The 19,134-nt window shown below is 45.7% G+C and overlaps 1 protein-coding gene across 1 annotated transcript in view; it reads left to right on the top strand.

Annotated features, from left to right (window-relative positions):
- sh2b3 (SH2B adaptor protein 3) overlaps positions 1-19,134 on the top strand; it is an 85,239-nt gene that overhangs the window by 16,895 nt on the left and 49,210 nt on the right. Inside the window, exons 2-3 of the mRNA XM_063193648.1 lie at positions 8,061-8,167; positions 8,989-10,372. Of these exons, the coding sequence (XP_063049718.1) occupies positions 8,088-8,167; positions 8,989-10,372 (1,464 nt within the window). The 5' untranslated portion in view covers positions 8,061-8,087. The remainder of the gene's footprint in view (positions 1-8,060; positions 8,168-8,988; positions 10,373-19,134) is intronic.

Consider the following 19,134-nt stretch of genomic DNA (forward strand, 5'->3'; position numbering starts at 1 on the left):
CTTACCCTGCACTCTCACTGCACTGTGCAGCATTAGTGCCATGCTGCTACTGGCAGGGTCTCCACTGCGCTGCACTACGTGGACTGCATAGAACTTCATGACATCACATTAGGCATACATGTGTGTAGTGGTCTCATCTCATTGTGACCCCCCCCACACACACACACCTAAAAATTGGCCTACATTTATTTTCTTTGTGATGACTACAGCTAAACAGTTTCTACTAAGTTCTGCTGGCAGAGCTAGGCAGTATTTTAGATACATTTACCGGTATTTAAAATACATATTGGAAATACATATTTAAAATACTTTTTGTATCTCAAAGTATTTTAAATATGTATTTCAAATACTTTTCTGTATTTCCAAAATACAAAAAAGTACATATATCTGAAATGCTGCCCAGCTCTGTCTACTGGTCTACTGATGAAATTGCAACACAAATGCATGATCTTACATAGTCTGCACACCTGTTATTCCACTGCAGCCAATGAGGTACAGTGTGAGAGCACTTCTACTTTTACTTAATGCACCTCAGGGTTTTGGGTTGTCTGTGGTTGTGTCGGCTAACAGACCGAGTGTGCTAGTCCTGTGTGCTAGTTCAACAGACTTCAGTGTTTAGCAGGGGTCTGCTGTGCTGTGCTGTGCTTCGCACACTAGCGTCACCGTAGCCCCCTATCTGGCACGCGAGGAAGGAAGTCCTCGGCTAACGCAACGCAACTCGGCTCAGAGCAATGTGGTGGCTTTTAAAGGGCCAGTGGCAGTGGTGGTGGTGGTGGTGGTGACAGTAGAGGGGAGGAGACTGGGGAGGGCTACAGCTTTGGGTCTGAAAGGGCAGCGATGCCATGTGTGTGGCGTGCTTATACAAGAAGCCCTGATGCACGCAGCTGCGGCAGCGGCTCAGACACAGTAGAATGGGGGGGGGGGGGGGAGGGGGGGAGAGAGAGAGCGGAGAGCGGAGAGAGACAGGAAGTGACCTCAGCAAGGCAGGATCCTGCTGAGTCATCGGTGGGCTGGCAGTACTGATAGACGCCGTGACCCAGGGGGCCTCGGAGAGGGGGAGGGGGGGGGGGGGCTGGGACAGCCTTGCCTGATGCGGACGCCGCGCGCAGGGACGGGAACGGGGATGGGACGTGTGTGCGCACAGGCATCTTGTTCACTTGTTCACACGTACAAAGCATTGGCGGGGGGGGGGCAGTAGCAGAGGCAGGCGGTGTGGGGAAGTGGCGGTGGGGATTGAGGGGAAGTGTGTGTGTATGCTGGGGGGCTGGACAGGAAGCTGCCAGGACATGGGGTGCGGAGGTGTAGAGGGAAACTCACGGCAGTGCAGGGCAGCTTGCAGCAGCATTGTATGGTAGAGTAGAGTGGCTTATCCCATTCTGGGGTAGAATAGAGTAACTTAACTCAGCATTGGAAAGTGTAGGGTAGAGTACGCAAATACTATATAATGCAAGCTTATGGTATTGTAGGGCAGAGCAGGGAGTCTAGGGAAAGGATGAATCTTATGGTATTGTACAGCAGAGTAAAGTGTCTTAACACAGTGGTAGATGCAGTTGGGAAGCTTAATGCAGGGTAAGGTACAGGAGGCAAACTTAACACAAGCTTGGTGTTGAGGTAGAGTTCAGCAGCGTATGCTTTGAGTAGAATTGTTTGCATTGTAGGTCAGAGTAGAGTAGTAGTGTACGGCATTGTAGGGTGGTGTAGGGAAGCTTACAGCATTGTTGGGTAGACTACAGAAGTGGTTTTCAGAGTTGGGGCCGGGGACCCCTGGGGGGCCGTGAGGGGATGCTAGGCAGGTGCGGGGCAGATAGGCAGGAAAAGTGTAGCAAAAGAAAATAAATGATTGAATAAGTTCAACTTAAGTAACCCAATATAAACCAAAACATTGAAAAACTGATGGATGATATACTATGTGTTATTATTTTCTCATTTACAATGTTTATGTATTGTGTTTTCTGTTGTACTTGTACTTGTATGGTTTTAGGAATGCACCAACTCCATCGGGTTGTGAAAGCGGATGTTCAGAAAAAATAGTGTGCCACGGCCCATGTCAGGGGGGCCTTGGCTGTAATCTACCGGCATTGGGGGGCCTTGTCATTGTAAAGTTTGGGAACCGCTGGACTATAGAAGGTCACAACATTGTAGGGTAGAATAGTGTGTCCTACAGCATTGTTTATTATTGCTCAACGCAGAGGATTGTCTAGAGTAGCTTGCAGTGTAACCGCACAAATACACCGGCTGCGACCTGAGCGAGGCGAGCGACGGAAGTAATTGACTTTGTATTGAGTTGCCGACAAAAGCGATTTAGGCGATGAGAGGCGATGAGAGCGACCGTTTGTAGTTGAACTTCTAGGAATATTATGCAAATTAGCTATGACACGGTTCAGCGACAGCCGCCATTGCGAATGGTGGAATGCTTGGATTCTGATTTTAACAGACATACTCTAGTCGCTTCAATTGCTCGAATCACTCTTGCTGCACAGAAGCAATTCTCTGTCATTTGAATCTCGTTGCGGCCGGTCTATTCGCCCGGTATGGGTAGAGTAGAGTAGAGTACAGTGAAGGGAACAGGAGAAAAGCGTACAGCAGAGTAGGCCTGTCTTATGGCATTGCAATCAGTGGCCTATATTACTGAAGTATTCTCTAACCTCCCTTGACTCACATATGAATTGCCATCCCATTCCTAACCCATAGGGTTCAATATGATATCGGTCCACCTTTTGTAGCAATTACATCTTTAACTCAACTGGGAAGACGGCCCCACAAAGTTGAGGAGGATTTTTTGACCATTCTTCCAAAAGAGCATTGGTGAGGCCACTGATGTTTGTCGAGAAGGCTTGGCTCTCTATTCTTCCTAAAGGTGTTCTGTTGGGGTTCAGGTTAGGACTCTATCATCCATGTCTTAATGGACCTTGATTTGTAGAGGTGCATCGAAATGAAAATTTGTGGCCGAAACCGAAACCGAATAATAATGAATCACTTGGCCGAATACCGAAACCGAAACCGAATATTACAATTCAGTTAAAAGTTTTCACTATTTTTTAAATATTGCTTACATTTACGGGTTACAATAAATGTTTAGACATGTTTTTGAAAGAAAATAGATGTGTATTTGAAGTCTTCAAATGTTAGAGTAGAATGTTGGAGCGGGAAGGGGCGTGCTTCTTCATACTGTTCCCACAACTTTGGGAGCAGGGAATTGGTCAAAATAATTTGATGTCCTGAAGCATCAGCATACCAAAACGTTTTGGACAATTCCATGCTCCCAACGTTGTGGGGACAGTTCAGTTAACCATTTTGGCACTAGTTTTTAATCTGATGCATACTGGGTAGGGATGCACCGATGCCGATACTGGCCATGCTACTCGTACTTGTACTCGTCAAGCACTTGCCGATACCAGGAACGATACTGCTATTACACAAAACAATGCAAAATCTTGTCACGTTCTGTGGACTTGAAAGCAGCATGGGAAAAAAGTGCCACCTCATACATTTAATAACATTTAAATCTACATGGAAATGGACAATACAAATATCACAGGTGGAAAAAAACAAGGCCATGCATTTATTTTCATTGTATTTTGGTGGTAAAAGGTATCGGTATCGGTACTCTGTATTGGCAAGTACACACATTAATGTACTCGTACTTGTATCGGTTTTTAAAAAAGTGGTATCGGTGCATCCCTAATACTGGGCATCACCCACCACCCCCACTCCAAATCAGGACTGGACTGGGCCAAAAACCAGGCCGGCCATTTTCAGCCATATCCGGTCTGCCCAGCATTCTGCCCAGATAGACCATGAAACATTTTTAGTCGTCTAATATGAGTTGTTTTGACCACAACAGCCAACATTAATATTTAAATCTCACTCGGATAGGTTTGCTGTAGCGGCATGAGGACTAATACCATTACTCAAAGAGGCGATTCAGACCAAAATCATTAGCAGTCCACCGGGCAAATGCCCTGTATGGCGTATGCTCCTAAACTATCTCTCACCTCCCCCCAAGATTTCTGTGGTTTGGGTTTGTGATCCGGTTGCAAGCTTTTCTTGGCGTCTCGCCTGTTTTGTTATAGACGCGGCTGCACAGTAAATTTTGCAGTGTTAACTTAATTCAACACTTATAAGCCATTACTCTTACACATCGAATTCAATACTCTTTTAGTGAAGTTAAATCAAGTGTCATTGTCAAAACTGTATGTAAAAGGGTTAAAAAAAGTTTGAAATTATGTTTGACCAACCTCCGATGTGCAATTAAACTAAACATGTAAGACATTGACAGTAACCACACACACGCGTGTGCACACTCGCACGCACGCACGCACGCAGGCACACACGCACGCGCACACACACACACACACACACACACACACACACACACACACACACACACACACACACACACACACACACACACAGAAGTACAACAGCAGAAGTACTATCAGTGGTCACACAGGTAATGTGAGGTAGTGTAAGATGTTGTATTGTATTGTAGTTACCCCTACTCTGGAAATGCTGAATTAACACTGCTAAAGGTGCTGTGGGCTTTTCTTTCTTTTTCTTTTTTCATTTTTTTGTGGGGGCTTTTTATTGCCTTTATTTGACAGGATAGTGAAGGTAGTGACAGGAAGTGAGTGGGCAGAGAGAAATGGGGAAGGGTCGGCAAAGGACCCGGTCGGGGAGTCGAACCCGGGTCAGCCGCATAGCAAACGAGTGCCCTACCATTGTATGTTAAGTATACCAAAAAAAGAGCCCTTCCGCGAAAGCACATCGACATTTTTACGGGCCTTCAAGCTGTGCAAAAAAGCACAAACAGATAGTCGAGAAATGTCTTAATTGGGAAGTCGAAGGAGTCAGGGCTTTTAGCCTGGTAGGCGTCAGATGAAAGAGGAAGTCGGCAGCGAGAGGAAGGCAGCCGATTGGCTCCAGCCGTTCCTCTCCAATGAGCTTGATTGGTTCCAGCTGAAGGGCTTGTTTTCCAAACACCACAATAGCCATTGAAGTGCATTGTATGCAAAAGTATTTTATGTGCTTTTTGAGGCTTTATTAGACAGGGCCGATTCGAACCTGGGTCTCCCTGAGCAGTGTAGTTGTATGGACGGTTGCCTTTGTATGCTATGCCACAGCAACCCCTAAACTTGATTTTGAGATAGCATTGGGGAAATCAGAACAGGGTTTGAATAATGCTATCTGATTTTTTTCTAAAAATATTTTCTTGAAATAGGAAATATAGCGTTTTGGAAAGAGCACTTCAGCTGTGTGTCTCGGAGAAGCGAGCTCTTTGCCATATGAATGTTCTCTCCCTGTTTTCACATTGTATAGGTATATTTTTAAAATATTTTTTTGTAATGATAGGACAGTGACAGAAGGACAGGAAACGATTGGGGAGAGAGAGACGGGGAAGGAACGGCAAATGACCCAGTCAGGAATTAATCCCGGGTCGCCGGCATAGTAATCTAGTGAGTGCCCTACCAGAGAATCGTATATGAGAGAGAGATAAATCAGGCGGGCTCTTTTCCGGCATCGACTTAACGTCGGATGTATGCCCCTTTAGGAGACCTTTGATTAGGAGGCATTCGGAGTCTTGGGGTTGAGAATAAATGGAGTCACGTTAGCGCTGTAGATGGCGGCAGCGTACGTCTTGTGCGAACACCACGAAAAGAGAAGAAGCAGGGACAACGCCCCCTTAGGAGACCGAATTTTGAGCACACTCCTTTGCATTGTATGGGCGAGTTTTGCGTAACATATCTTTCTCTCTTAGACGATATTTGACCCTACCGTTCAGGCCACGGTCAGGCCTGTACTGGCACATTTGAGGATGTGGAGAACAGGGTGATGTGCTCTCTGCTTGCTGTTCTCTTACAGCATATGACCCAAAGAAATAGGTGAAGCAGTTGCTAAAAGTAGTAGTGCTATGAAATTATGAACCAGTGATAAGAAGTCTAAGACAGACTTACTGGAGGTATAAAGGAAAAACGTCAGCAAAATCTCTCCATTAGTTCTTTGAGTAAGGTGCCACGTACAGTATACTACTAAGCTGAACGTGCAGTTACACTGTATATTTCTTGAGTCGCACAGGTGTCTTTGAGGATGCGGAGAAGAGGATGATCTCATAGCTTTAGCCTCTGCTTGTTTTCTGTAATAACAAGCCCCAGGAAAGAAGCCTCTACTCAGTGTCTGCACATTAGGAAGAAGGAGGAAGGAGAGAGCCGGGGGGAGATGAGAGAGGAAAGGAGGGGAGAGGGAAGGAGAGGAGACGAGATGAGACGAGACGAGAGGAAGGGAGGGGGGGGGAGAGAGAGACAAGATTGTCTTTACGGATGTAGTCTCTCAGGAGTCTCCGAGCAAGCTTCAGTTTAGATTTAAAATATTTACATTTCTCCCTAATTGGGCCGGCTAGTGTCAAGAGGCTAACGTGCCGTAGCTAATGTATCCAATGACTGCTGCGTTATTGTGCTATCCCACTCTCCCAAGGGGGCTGACATATATAATGTATTTTCAGCCATGCATAGAGAGTTCTGATTTAAAGGTGCACTGTGTAATATTTTAGTGGTTTATTTCCAGAATTTATGCTGCCCATTCATACAGTAATTGTTACCTTTTTCACAAATACTTACCACCACCTTCAAAGTATTCATTAGGACTGGACTTTGAATTTCCAGAAAAAAAATATTTAGCTGCCAAACTGCACTTTGGTCATGCTAGTAAATATTAGTTTATTACAGAGTAAATGTTCATAAAAGATCAAATTTGGGAACAGGCAGCACAGTTTCAATGAGCAGCGTATTAGCAGTACCTAATCTGACCACAATCCTACAATTTTCCCTTAACATTCTCAGAGTTTCTGACTTTGGACTCCGCTGTCAGAGTGATTGTCAGAGTGAGTGATTGATTTGACTTTCCACTGTGTGACGCAACTCGTTTGTCAATGACAAATAAAACCTATTGATTGATTGTAAATGCTGTAAAATCTGGATTTATTAAAGCTTACTTAAAGCTTGACATTTTTATTGTGTAATGTAAATTATTGTTGTTGTTAATGTGTTGTTAGTGTATCTAGACATCTTACCATTGACCAAGACGGTGGGTGTCAGAACTGTAAGGAGCAACAGTTCAGCTTGTGTTGCTGTGGTTGTTGTCATTGTGTATTAGTGTGTCTTTCTAGATATCTCACCATTGACTAAGAATGTGTGGTTGTCCACCACACAGCATGCTGCAACTTTTGGTTAGCTGTTTAGGTTTTTTGTTCCTTTTTTTTTTCTTTAAAAAAAAAAATCACACTCTTCTCTTTCGTAGCTCACCCAGAAATGTGGGGCAGGCCTATACTGCGCTTCAAAGCAAGAACTGTTGTAAAGCAGTAACAAAGCAATAGCTGCGTTGTTGTTGAAAATGAAGTAGCGTGATTTTAATGACTTAAAGGATCATTTTAAAGTCACTTAACCCAGTTTTGAGCCCTTCGTAGTTACTGCCTTTTTGCTTTGTCAGGCAGAATAGTACTCTGGGAACCACAGCACAAACAAATAAACATCAGATTTAAAATGTCGTCTTCACATAAAGGCATACAAAACACCATGCCTATCATGGACATTTGATGAATTATGTATGTTTTTCTAATGCTTAAACCATGGCATAAATTAAACATGGTGTTTGCTGTGAAAATGAATCTACACAGGAAGACCAAGTAGCCCAAGTTTCTTCCCAGTGTTCTCAGAAGTTATGAGCAGTATTATTTAGCGAACAGAATTGCCCAGACTTAGTGAGAAATTTTCGTTTCAACCTTAACTCAAACCTGAAATCTTGCAATTGTATCTTGAAAATGGAAACATTTCTGGGGAGGATAGCCTAGAGAAAACCACAAGACCACAAAAACGCAATTTTTATGTATGAGTAACCAGTTCTTTGAAGGGCAATCACACCTATTCTAAGGCAGAGCCGAAAGAAAAAAAAGTCACTTCCTTCTGCCTTCGAACTGACTGACTTCTGCTTTCCCCCCACTCCTTCTCCCCTTCTCTTCTCCCCCTCTTCTCTTCTCCTCCTCCCCTCCTTCCTTCCCCCTTCCTCAGTGATTCTCAGCTGTGCTGGTTACTGCAATGAATGGTAACACTACCCATCAGGCACCGCCTACGACCTGCGCCGTGCACACAACCACCAGTGACATCAACACCAACAGGTTAGAACCTAATACCTTACATCAGCGTTTCTCTAACTTTTCCTCCTGCGCACCCCCTTGTACATTTCAATGTGGTTCACGCACCCACCAAGCGAATTTATGGTCTGCTGATGGCAACGCAAGTATGGATTTACTGCGCATTCACTGCACATTATGCACAGTCGTTTTGGGGAATCCTCTTTTCCAATAGTCAAGGAGTTAAACTGCACTTCAGATGGACCCTTCCAGCATACAATTCACCATAAAATTAAAAACAAATTAATATTCATTAATGCTAGATATAAAACACACATATCCACCATTGCTCTATTCAGCTCGCGCACCCCCTTATGGCAGGTCGCGCACCCCCAGGGGTGCACGCACCCCAGTTTGGGAATCACTGCCTTACATTGTTGTGCATCAGTGGTCTCCAATTCTTTTTCCCCAAGGGCCAAGTTATGTAGCGCAAATGAGGCTGAGGGGCCATTAAAAAGAATCGCTTGACCTTACGGCCACAGATTTTTTTATGTACCCCTTATTTTACCAGGAAAATGGACCGGTTGAGATTAAAAGTCTCTTCTTCAAGGGCGTCCTGGCCAGATAGCTCACATATACTACTATATGTTTTCATTTTTTCCAACCTCATAGTGGGCCAAATATTTGCAATGACCATGCCGGATCTAGCCAGCAGGCCACCATTTGGAGACCACTGTTAGTGCCTTTCATTTTTGTCTTTGTTGTCTGCATAGTGAGAAACATAATTTTGATTCCTTTGAATGTCTGTTAGGAACTTGACATTGAAGCTGACTCACACTTTAAAAAATTGACCTTGACCTTGACAGTGCCCCCTGTGGCTGGAGGGAGTTCTGCGAGCAACACGCCAGCGCCACGGCCCGCGAGCTCGCCAAGCACTACCGCCTCTTTGCCAGCGAACACCCGGAGCAGGATGTGGTCCCGCCGGGCCGGTTCTCGCGCCAGTTCAGCGAGGCCTTCCAGCAGCACTTCTGCATCGAGGTCGCCAAGCAGAGCTCCGGATCTGGATGCCTTTCCGTCGCCGTTACCCCTCCTCCTCTCCCGTCGCACAGCCTCCACAGTGGCTCCGACTCGCCTCCCGCCCACCTCTGCCGCTCATCGCTATCGTCTTCATCACCATCGACGACGACACCCCCGTCGCCGCCCAGGCTGTCGGCCATGACGGGTCGGCTGCGCATCACGTCGTTCTCGGGGGCGCTGGACTACCGGGAGGCGGGTCGAGGGGGCCCTGGAGCCGGCGGCGGAGGAGGAGGGGGGCTCGGCGGAGGGCTGGGCCTGGTGGCGGTGCCTCTGCTGGGGCCCAAGGCGGCGTCGGAGCCGGCCGGAGTGGCCCTGGAGCTGGAGCAGCCCCTGGGGCGATGCTGTGGCCCGGCCAACACTACGACTGCTGCCCTAGGCGGCGGAGGAGGGAGGTGTCCCGTAGTACGGAGGCACAGCCTGAATCTGGGGGTGGGCCTTGGGGTCGGTGTCGGTTTTGGGTTGGTCCAGGACCCGGTGTCGGTGGCCGAGCTGCGGGCCGCCTCTGAACGGTACACTCCACCTCCTCGTCACGGCAACGGTCATGGCAACGGCAACGGCACCGGCCATGGCAACACGAACACCAGCACCAGCACCAGCACCAGCACCAGTAGCACTTCCAGCAGCAGCACCAGCACCACCTCCACCACAGACGCCACGCACTTTTCTAGCCAGCTGCGACGGAGCATGCGGCGGATCTTCAAGAAGAAAGCCCCGATGGAGGAGTGCGCCCCACCTGCGGCGGAGGGGATGGGGGAGGCCTCGGGCAGGACTGGGGGTGGGGGTAGTAGTGGGGGTGGTGGGACAACAACAGTAATAACAACGGGGGTCATGGTGGGTGGAGGGGGCTCGACGGAATGCCTTTCAACCCCTTTACAATCCCCAACTGCACACGGACACACCACCACCACCACCACCGCCCCCTCCTCCACCTCCACCACCTCCGCCACCACGGCCCTCTTTGGCCGGCTCGCCAACAGGTTGCGGGCGCCCAGCGTGCGCAAGCGGGCGGAGGTGCGCAGCACGTGCAAAGAGGGCCAGCTGAAGTACCTGCAGGTGGACGACACTATCTCGGACTCGCAGCCGCGCTGGCAACGCTGCCGCCTGCTGGTGCGGAGGACCAGCGAGCGTCCCGCGCCCGACAGATACCAGCTGGAGCTGTATGACCCTCCCAAGGTAAAGCAAACAGCACTTTCTATTGTTAAGTGTTTATCGGGGGGTGTTATTGTTTTTTTCATGACAGGAGAGTAGAGGAGAGACAGGAAGTGAGTTGGGAGAAGCTTTACATGCCCCTAAACTTTGCTTTCCATACTCAGTTGGTATAGTGTTTGCTGGTGTAGCTAAGCCTGTTCAATGTGCCTCATTAGTCCTGTAGGTTTGTTGTGGATTTACCCGTCCAAGGTCAAGCTACGTAGCTTCGCTTTCTAAAGCTTTCAAAAGGTTCACAAGGCTTCACAAGTTCACAAGTTCCTAAACCTAAACCTGCTTTTCAGTTGGTGTGGCCACACAGCAACAGATTGTGTGTTTGGTAAGCCAATGTTCACTTAAAGTTTCAAAAGGTTTACAGGCCCCTAAACTTGCATGTCAGCTGGTATGCTTTTTGTTGTTGTAAGCGTGTTCAATGTGCTTTCACTTCCACGATACAAGGTCATTGTGAGCCTATGGTAAAGCTAAGTTTGGTACAATTTGTATAATCAATCTAACATTTCTAAACCTTTCTAAAATCATCCAAGTTGTCTTTCTGCTTTTTACATGTTTTTTGGCATGGCTTTGGTGTTGTGGAACATCTGCTGTTGAATGTGCTTTCAAGGTTTTTAAGTTACATCACACTGCACCACAGGCATTTGACAAATTTGAAATTTTGACTTTGAAGTTATGGCTCAAAAGCAGTGCATATTTTCTATGGACAATGGTTGTGTGTGCAGTAAAGCAAACTTAACGTTCTCCTGACAATAACATTTTTTTACGGTATAAATATCGCCAACTGAAGATGGACATGTGCGATTGATACTGTATCTATCGCCAACTGAAGATGGACATGTGTGATTGATACTGTATAGAATAAATATCGCCAACTGAAGATGGTTACGTGCAATTTATTGATCCTTTTACTTACCTTTTGCATGCAGCAGTTAGTGTGTAACCTTAATTGTAGTGCTGTCTATGAACATCACCCTTTCCTTTCCTTTCCTTTCCTTTCCTCTCCTTTCCTTTCCTTTCCTTTCCTTTCCTTTCCTTTCCTTTCCTTTCCTTTCCTTTCCTTTCCTTTCCTTTCCTCCTGTGAGGTGGTTGAGTTATGTCAAGTTAACCATACATGCCATATGTGCAGTGGCTCCTCTCTTCTTTTCTCTTCTCTTCTCTTCTCTTCTCTTCTCTTCTCTTCTCTTCTCTTCTCTCTCCTCTCTTCTTTTCTCTTGTGCGTCTTCCACTGTCAGTGGGTTGTCTTGTGGGACTCTGTGCTGTGGTGTGCTGTGGTGTACTGCCAGGACGTTTGGGTCGCTCACTGGCCCATTGACCGTGTCAATGGAGCGGCCTTCCCACTCAGAAAGAGAGAGAGAGAGAGAGAGAGAGAGAGAGAGAGAGAGAGAGAGAGAGAGAGAGAGAGAGAGAGAGATGAAGTAGGGAGAGTGAAGTGAAGCAGTGAGACTGCAGTTTGCTGCTCAGCTGAAGAATCTTGGCATGCCGAGTCCGGCCACAGGGAAAGACCTTAAAAGGAAGGGTTACAGTGTACAGCAGTGGAACACACACACACACACACACACACACACACACACACACACACACACACACACACACACACACACACACACACACACACACACACACACACACACACAGACACAATTTGTAATTATGCACAAACTCTTTATCACTATATATTCATTTGTATGTCACTTGCATATTGAAATGGACATAATCACATGCAGTACTCTTCTTCTTCTGGGCCTGTATCTTTGCTTTGGAACTCCTGTCACAAAAAAAAATCGTGTCATAAAAAGTCAAAGATGTGAAGCAAACCCTTTGAGTGTTTCAGCCTGTGAGTGTGTATGCGTGTGCGTGCGTGCTTGTGTGTGTGTGTGTGTGTATTTGGTGAAATACAAAAAAACTCTTTTGAGTGTTTCAGCCTGTGATTGTGTTGGGTGCAAGCTGTGCAACTGTGTGTGTGTGTGTGTGTGTGTGTGTGTGTGTGTGTGTGTGTGTGTGTGTGTGTGTGTGTGTGTGTGTGTGTGTGTGTGTGTGTGTGTGTCTGTGTGTCTGTGTCTGTGTCTGTGTGTGTGTATGTGCGTTTGTGACTCAGCCGTGGCTGAGGAGCAGCCGTGCAACAGATGTTAGAAGAAAACCTAAGTTTGGATGCTGCTGGACTCTGCAAATAGCCTAGTAGCACAAGACACACTTGCACACAAACAAACACACACACACACACACACACACACACACACATACACACGCGACCGCATGCGTGCGTATAGCCCAGCTAGCAGACACTGCAGCCGCTCCTCTTTCGTAATGTCGATGTTCTTGCGAGGAAGGAGGAAGCTGCATATTGGCTGATAAACGGTGTGGCGTGAGAAAGTCTTGTCGCAGGGAAGTCCTGACTTAAAGAAAAGGCGTGTGCGCGACAGCAGATAAATGCCCTAGATTGGGCCTATCTGCAGATTACACAGAAAAACGCCAACCGGTGCTCCTATTATGGTGCATGGTCTTCAAAGTAAGAATGTGGGGGGGGGGGGGTTAGGCGAAGCTAGGCAAGTGCAGCTGGATACACACACCACAGCATGGACAGACACTGAGGATCTGTTACTCTTCCTTGAAATGTTTAAAAAGATTAGTGTTTCAGTGGTTCTTAAAGGAACAGACCACCCTTTTTTGATTTTCACATATTTGCAGTATTTCCCAACATTATTCATGAATGTGCATATCATTTTCGTCTCAGTATTTTCAGTACTTAGATTTATTGGATCAGAATTATTAGCATAGCTTAGCATAATCACTGGAAGTAACTGGTATCTTTAGCATCAAGCCACAAGTGGTCACTGGACGGAATTAAATTGCCGTTTTACACTCCAGTGAATTTTACATTAATTTTAAAATGGTTTATAAGTACATTTGATTGTGTTTTATTTTGTACCATAGACTTGCATTGCTATGCCTAATGTGGCTATACTGTTAAACGGGGAAATGCAAACACATAGACGAAAATTATATGCACATTCATAAATAATGCTTGGAAATACTACAAATATGTGAAAATCAAAAAAGGGTGGTCTGTTCCTTTAAGTTTGCATTTATTTACATAAAAAATTGGGTCATCATAAGCACACCAACGTCCACCTTAGTATTAAAAAATAAAATACCGGTAGACCCAATTGCAACTGACTACCCTCCCCCCAACTGTCTCCTTCTCAACACCCCCCACCTGCTCCGTAATGCCTCCTGAGGGGGCTGTAGTGCCCCACGTTGAGAAACACTAGTCTAGGCCTAAATTCCAAGCAGACAAAATTCAATCCAAAACAGAATTAGGAGGAGAGGAGTGTGTAGCTGTAGCAGATCAAACAGACTCTTGTGGTTTTACCCCTAACTGGGCACATTCATCAAGCCAAATATGGACGGACACGGCGAGAAGCAGCAGACACGTGGCACTGTACTAGCCTGATTATCATCGACTTTCAAACCAAGAGCATGACCATTAACATTTCGCAAGCGGCATGGTAGACCCGCCTCCCTTGGTTTGCTAATGGTTGTTTGCTTCCCGACAAAGTGGGAGGGGTTCCCGTTTTTTTTCGGGAGCCCAGAAACGATATTTGTGTTGCTCTTGACACGACTAGAGGCAACACTGAAGGTGTTGCGTCACTAGGAGGGCACGGCCTGGCAAGCACTGTACTGCCCTATGCGTGTAGATTGTCTGAGACTACGTACCCTTTGTCCTCGGGTCCTGAAGACTATATAATCTAGAGAGAACTGTGACATGAAGGTGTGTGGGACGTGAACATGTTTTTGTTTTTTTGCCATTCAGACAGAGACACGTAATGAAAGGCACTTATGATAAAATGTTTTGACTTTTTTTTTCCTCGCAATCATCCTCGTATTAGAGGCGCCTGAGTGAAAATTCTCTTAAAGGAGAATTTCTGCCAACTTCAACATGCAGCTGTATTGCTCATAGTCCAAACAAATCAGCCGGCATCTTACAACACAACAATTACTTTTGAGAAGATATTTGAAGTATTTAAAGGTTTTTAAAGGCTTTCTTTTATTTATTTTTTAAATGTCAACAAACTCATGACATACCCCCATTATATTGGCCCCTCTTTATCACTCTGGCCACTCAATTAGCTTCACCCTCGGAGAATTTGCTTTGGTTACCTAAAGAAATAGAAAGTACTTTATTTTCCTTTGCTCTGGTTGTTCTTGCCGCTTTAGTTGCTTTCAGTATGCTCTGTAGTGGTACTACACCAACAGTAACTCAGTGGACAGACAGAGGACTGTGGAGACCATGGGTGTATTCCAATATGCAGACTTCCGTCCTCCCTTGCTCACTTGCCTGCTTGTGACCTCATGATGATGTCACTGACGACAGAAAATCAATTCAATATTTTGCAAAAGCACAATTCTAATGTCATTTCTCATTTGCAATTGCGATGGTGAATGAAGAAAACTCTCCCAAAACTTGTCATGGCTAGGCTGACAGCTGGGAAACTTAATTGTTTACTCCACAGAGGCGGTGCCAGGAGGCGGGCCGAGGCCACAAGCACAAGTGGAGGACGGGAGTGTGCATATTGGAATGGAACCCATATCTCTTACACCAGGGGTGCGGAACTTATGTCTGGAGGGCCGTTTGTGGCCCTTGAGGCCGTTTTATCCAGCCCCTGAGACAATTTTAAAGTTATGCAGCTTCATATGAAATATGCCATATTCTGTGAAAGAATCTTAGAAATTACATTTGCAATACAATGAAAGTTATATTCAGGGGACCTATAGAAGTTAAGGTCTGTTTAAAGATGGCTGAATTCAATATAGGCCTAGAATGCAGGGGGAAATCCTAGTTTGTGTTAATTGTACGGCCCTCGGAGGACTTTTTACGGCCCTTGGAGTAATTTGAAGTGGCCCCTCAAATGAAAACGGTTCCCCACCCCTGTCTTACACCATTCTGACCTGACACCAGGGAGGCAAGATTTGGCTGGTTAGCTTCGCCGATTAGCAAGGCACTTCCCCGTTCGCCATTTTCACAAATTCTCTTTTTCCAACCCCACTTGTCATTGGTGGGTGCGCGAATTTAGTGTTGGGCACAAACCTTTACAGGTTTGTGGTTGGGTACCTCCATGCATCCAATGCCCGTCTTCCATATAGCTTTCTGGTCAGCCGTAAGTCAGTCAGTGACGTGGCACATAATTGGCTGAGTAAACTGTCGTCGGAAACTCCATTTTGGAAGCTGAAAAAAATCGTTCAATTTTGCCTGAATTCACTAGCCTAGCTTTTCCCATTGAAATGACTGGAGGCGGGACTTATTCACTCTCACCAGTTCTTATACTACCTCCATGCCTGACACGTGTCACCCTTTGTCACATGATGAAGTGTGGGGCGGGGCCTACAGCTCCACAGCCCCACCCCCACAAGTCATTCCAGAGACAGACTGTCATCATGCAAAGGTGTATTTATTTCAAGCCAGTGCACTGCATTCCACGTTGAGGTGCGACGCCTTTGTCAGAGTGTTTGTTGACGCCTTTGCAAAGTCATGGTCCTCAACGCTGCGGGAAAGCACTTTTGTCACATGACCAGTTTCACACATTTTTTCCGCCGTGTTGGCGAATTTATGTTGCCACAGCGATTTTCTGTTGCTAAACGCGAAAATGCTGTGCTGTGGCTCGACCAAAGCCATGCCTAACCCTAACCTGTCATTAAAGCAATGTTTCTACTGCCCTACTTTTGCCAAGAACAGCGAAAGAAGCAAGGCGGAAATGGCGAAATTTTACCCAGAACAAAAGCATTCCTAAATCTAACTTGTCTAACACAATGTTTCCCAACCTTTTTTGTCTTGTGTACCCCCAAGCCTTTTCATTGTGCCATGAGTACCCCCTAAGTCAAGTTCTATATCGCTTTCTCCAACCCAATGTAACTAAGTTCCATATGTTTCTTAAAATTATTTTTTTTCAAGTACCCCCTGCAGTGTGCTCGCGTACCCCTAGTGGTACACGTACCCCTGGTTGGGAAACACTGGTCTAACATATCAAGATGCAAAGGCGTAGTGCACGAACGAAATATATTAATCAAATCAGCGTGTTATCTGACTTGTGTGATTCCATGTTGCCAGAGATGTAGGATATACGTAGGCTGTGGCCCATTTCTCCCTTCACTCACACTTCACTTTGTTCCTTCTTCTCCACTCTGTTCACAGTGGGTGTCCTACCCTTTATAGTTAAGGCGGTCAACCTTGGCAACAAAAGCCTAGCACCTCGGCTAGGTCCCCTGAAAATATGAAGAATTTGTTTTGTGAACGCAACTTCTGACGTTGCTTTACAGAAAACTGTTTGGTTTGTCTGATACTGGTTAACCCCCTTTGCCACCTTAACTAACAAATATTCTGTGGAAAATCGCCTCAAATGTGGCGTGATGACACAGACTTTGTTCGAGTTTGATGTTTAATGCTGCACTCAGAAGTCCTTGTTTCAGATGAGTGTCCGCCGTCTTTGACTCTGTGTGTATGTGTGTGTGTGTGTGTGTGTGTGTGTGTGTGTGTGTGTGTGTGTGTGTGTGTGTGTGTGTGTGTGTGTGTGTGTGTGTGTGTGTGTGTGTGTGTGTGTGTAGTGTCTGTTTAAAACTGCGAATGAGCAAGAGAACGAGCATGTGTTTGCGCTTGTACCACCACACCACACGTACATCCTTTTTTTTAATCAAAGATCACCACACCACACAACCCAGGCCACCCCATCACATCTGCCTCCCTCAACACACACACACACACACACACACACACACACACACACACACACACACACACACACACACACACACACACACACACACACACACACACACACACACACACACACACACACATACACACACCTCTCTCTCTCTCCCGCTCTCTCTCTCTCTCTCTCTCACTCACTCACTCACACACACATACATACACACACACACACACACACACACACACACACACACACACACACACACACACACACACACACACACACACACACATACATACATACACACACACACACACACACACACATACACACACACACACACACACACACACACACACACACACACACACACACACATGCACACCCACCTTCCCACCCACACACACACACACACACTTCACTTCACTACACTTCACTTTGAGGCCTGAGTAAGCGAGCGGCTGCTGCATTTCTATTGGCTGTTCCATAATGGCCACCAGTGTGATGGAAAATATTTCTAATTCTACCAAACCGCATCCTTCCAGCTGGTCTCTGTTACTCTTGCACACACACGCACACACACACACACATGCACATACACACACACACACACACAGATACAGACACACACATACGCACACACACACACCACACATGGACACACACACACACACACACACACACACACACACACACACACACACACACAGTCTCTCTCTCTCTCTCTCTCTCTCTCTCTCTCTCTCTCTCTCTCTCTCTCTCTCTCTCTCTCTCTCTCTCTCTCTCTCTCTCTCTCTCCCTCTGAGACCTACAATTACACTGTACTGCACATGGTTCTTTGAGGCTGCTGGAGCTGCATTACTGGTGTGAATACGAAACCTCCTCTCTGGCTCTTGGCCCTGTTGGCTGAGGGACTTGTGGACTTGGAGGCTTCCTACTTAGGAAAGTCCACATTGATAATACTGTAGTATCTATCTTGCATGTCAGTCTATGTGTGAAGCTGGTTATGTGATAGTACTGAAGATATTGATAATAAACGTCATGTAAGTTACTGCAATTCATACAAGGTGCAGTTCAAAATGAAGAGCTCTTTTCCAAAACGCTATATCCACCATTTTTGACTTTTTGCATTTTAATATTGGAATTGACTGTTAAGATGTCCTATCATCTATGTGTGAATTCTTGCCATTCAAATATTTTGAGAACATACTTTAAAACCTCTATAAAAATGCATTTTGCAATGCATTTCAATGGAATGCCCAATACAAAAATGTCAATTTCCCAACATTCTAAAAAAAATGGATATATCTCATTTTGGAAAAGAGCTCTTCAAATGATCAACTCGCCAGCTACAGTCAGGGCCGCTGACAGCTTTTGCTGGGCCCAGGACAAAGTAATTTTAAAGGGCCCACTATTCAATACATACAATGTAATGGGGACCGAATTCTGGACTCCCCGCTTCTCTCTGGGCCCAGGACAACATATCCACTCCTCCCCCCACACCCCCCACACCCCTGTCGGTGGGCCTGGCTACAGTATTTTTTTATTGTAGCCGCTCAAGATTGTGAGAGAGTGGGGAGTTATAACTTCATCAATATCTAATAACCTTAAAAGTGCACTGTGTAATGTTTTTAGTAGTTTATTTCCAGAATTCATGCTGCCCATTCAGAAAGACAGCTATATGTGAGAAGAGAGCTTAACCTTAGCCTTACCAGGCCAGTCTATTCTCAGTCTTTTAATACCTTCTTTATCTTGTGTGAGGTTTTCTTCATTTTTGTGGAAGCGTACAATTGAGCTTGTACCAAGGTAGAAAGGTATTTGTTGCTCTCTGATTTAAAAGAACCAATTCTTCATTAAATTCGAGGTTAATAGTTAGAAAACAAATTAGTCAATTTTCAAGACACCTCAACTCGCAACTACACCACAGTTTTAAACTTGTGTTGAATTTCTAATTGCCTCGAGAGAGAGTTTGTGAAACACCAGTGCTCAGATTTTCTTTCCTTGACATGAAAGCTTCTCTGGATTGATAGC

Source organism: Engraulis encrasicolus, chromosome 3 (genome assembly GCF_034702125.1).
Source record: "Engraulis encrasicolus isolate BLACKSEA-1 chromosome 3, IST_EnEncr_1.0, whole genome shotgun sequence".
In the NCBI taxonomy this organism is placed as follows: Eukaryota; Metazoa; Chordata; class Actinopteri; order Clupeiformes; family Engraulidae; genus Engraulis; species Engraulis encrasicolus.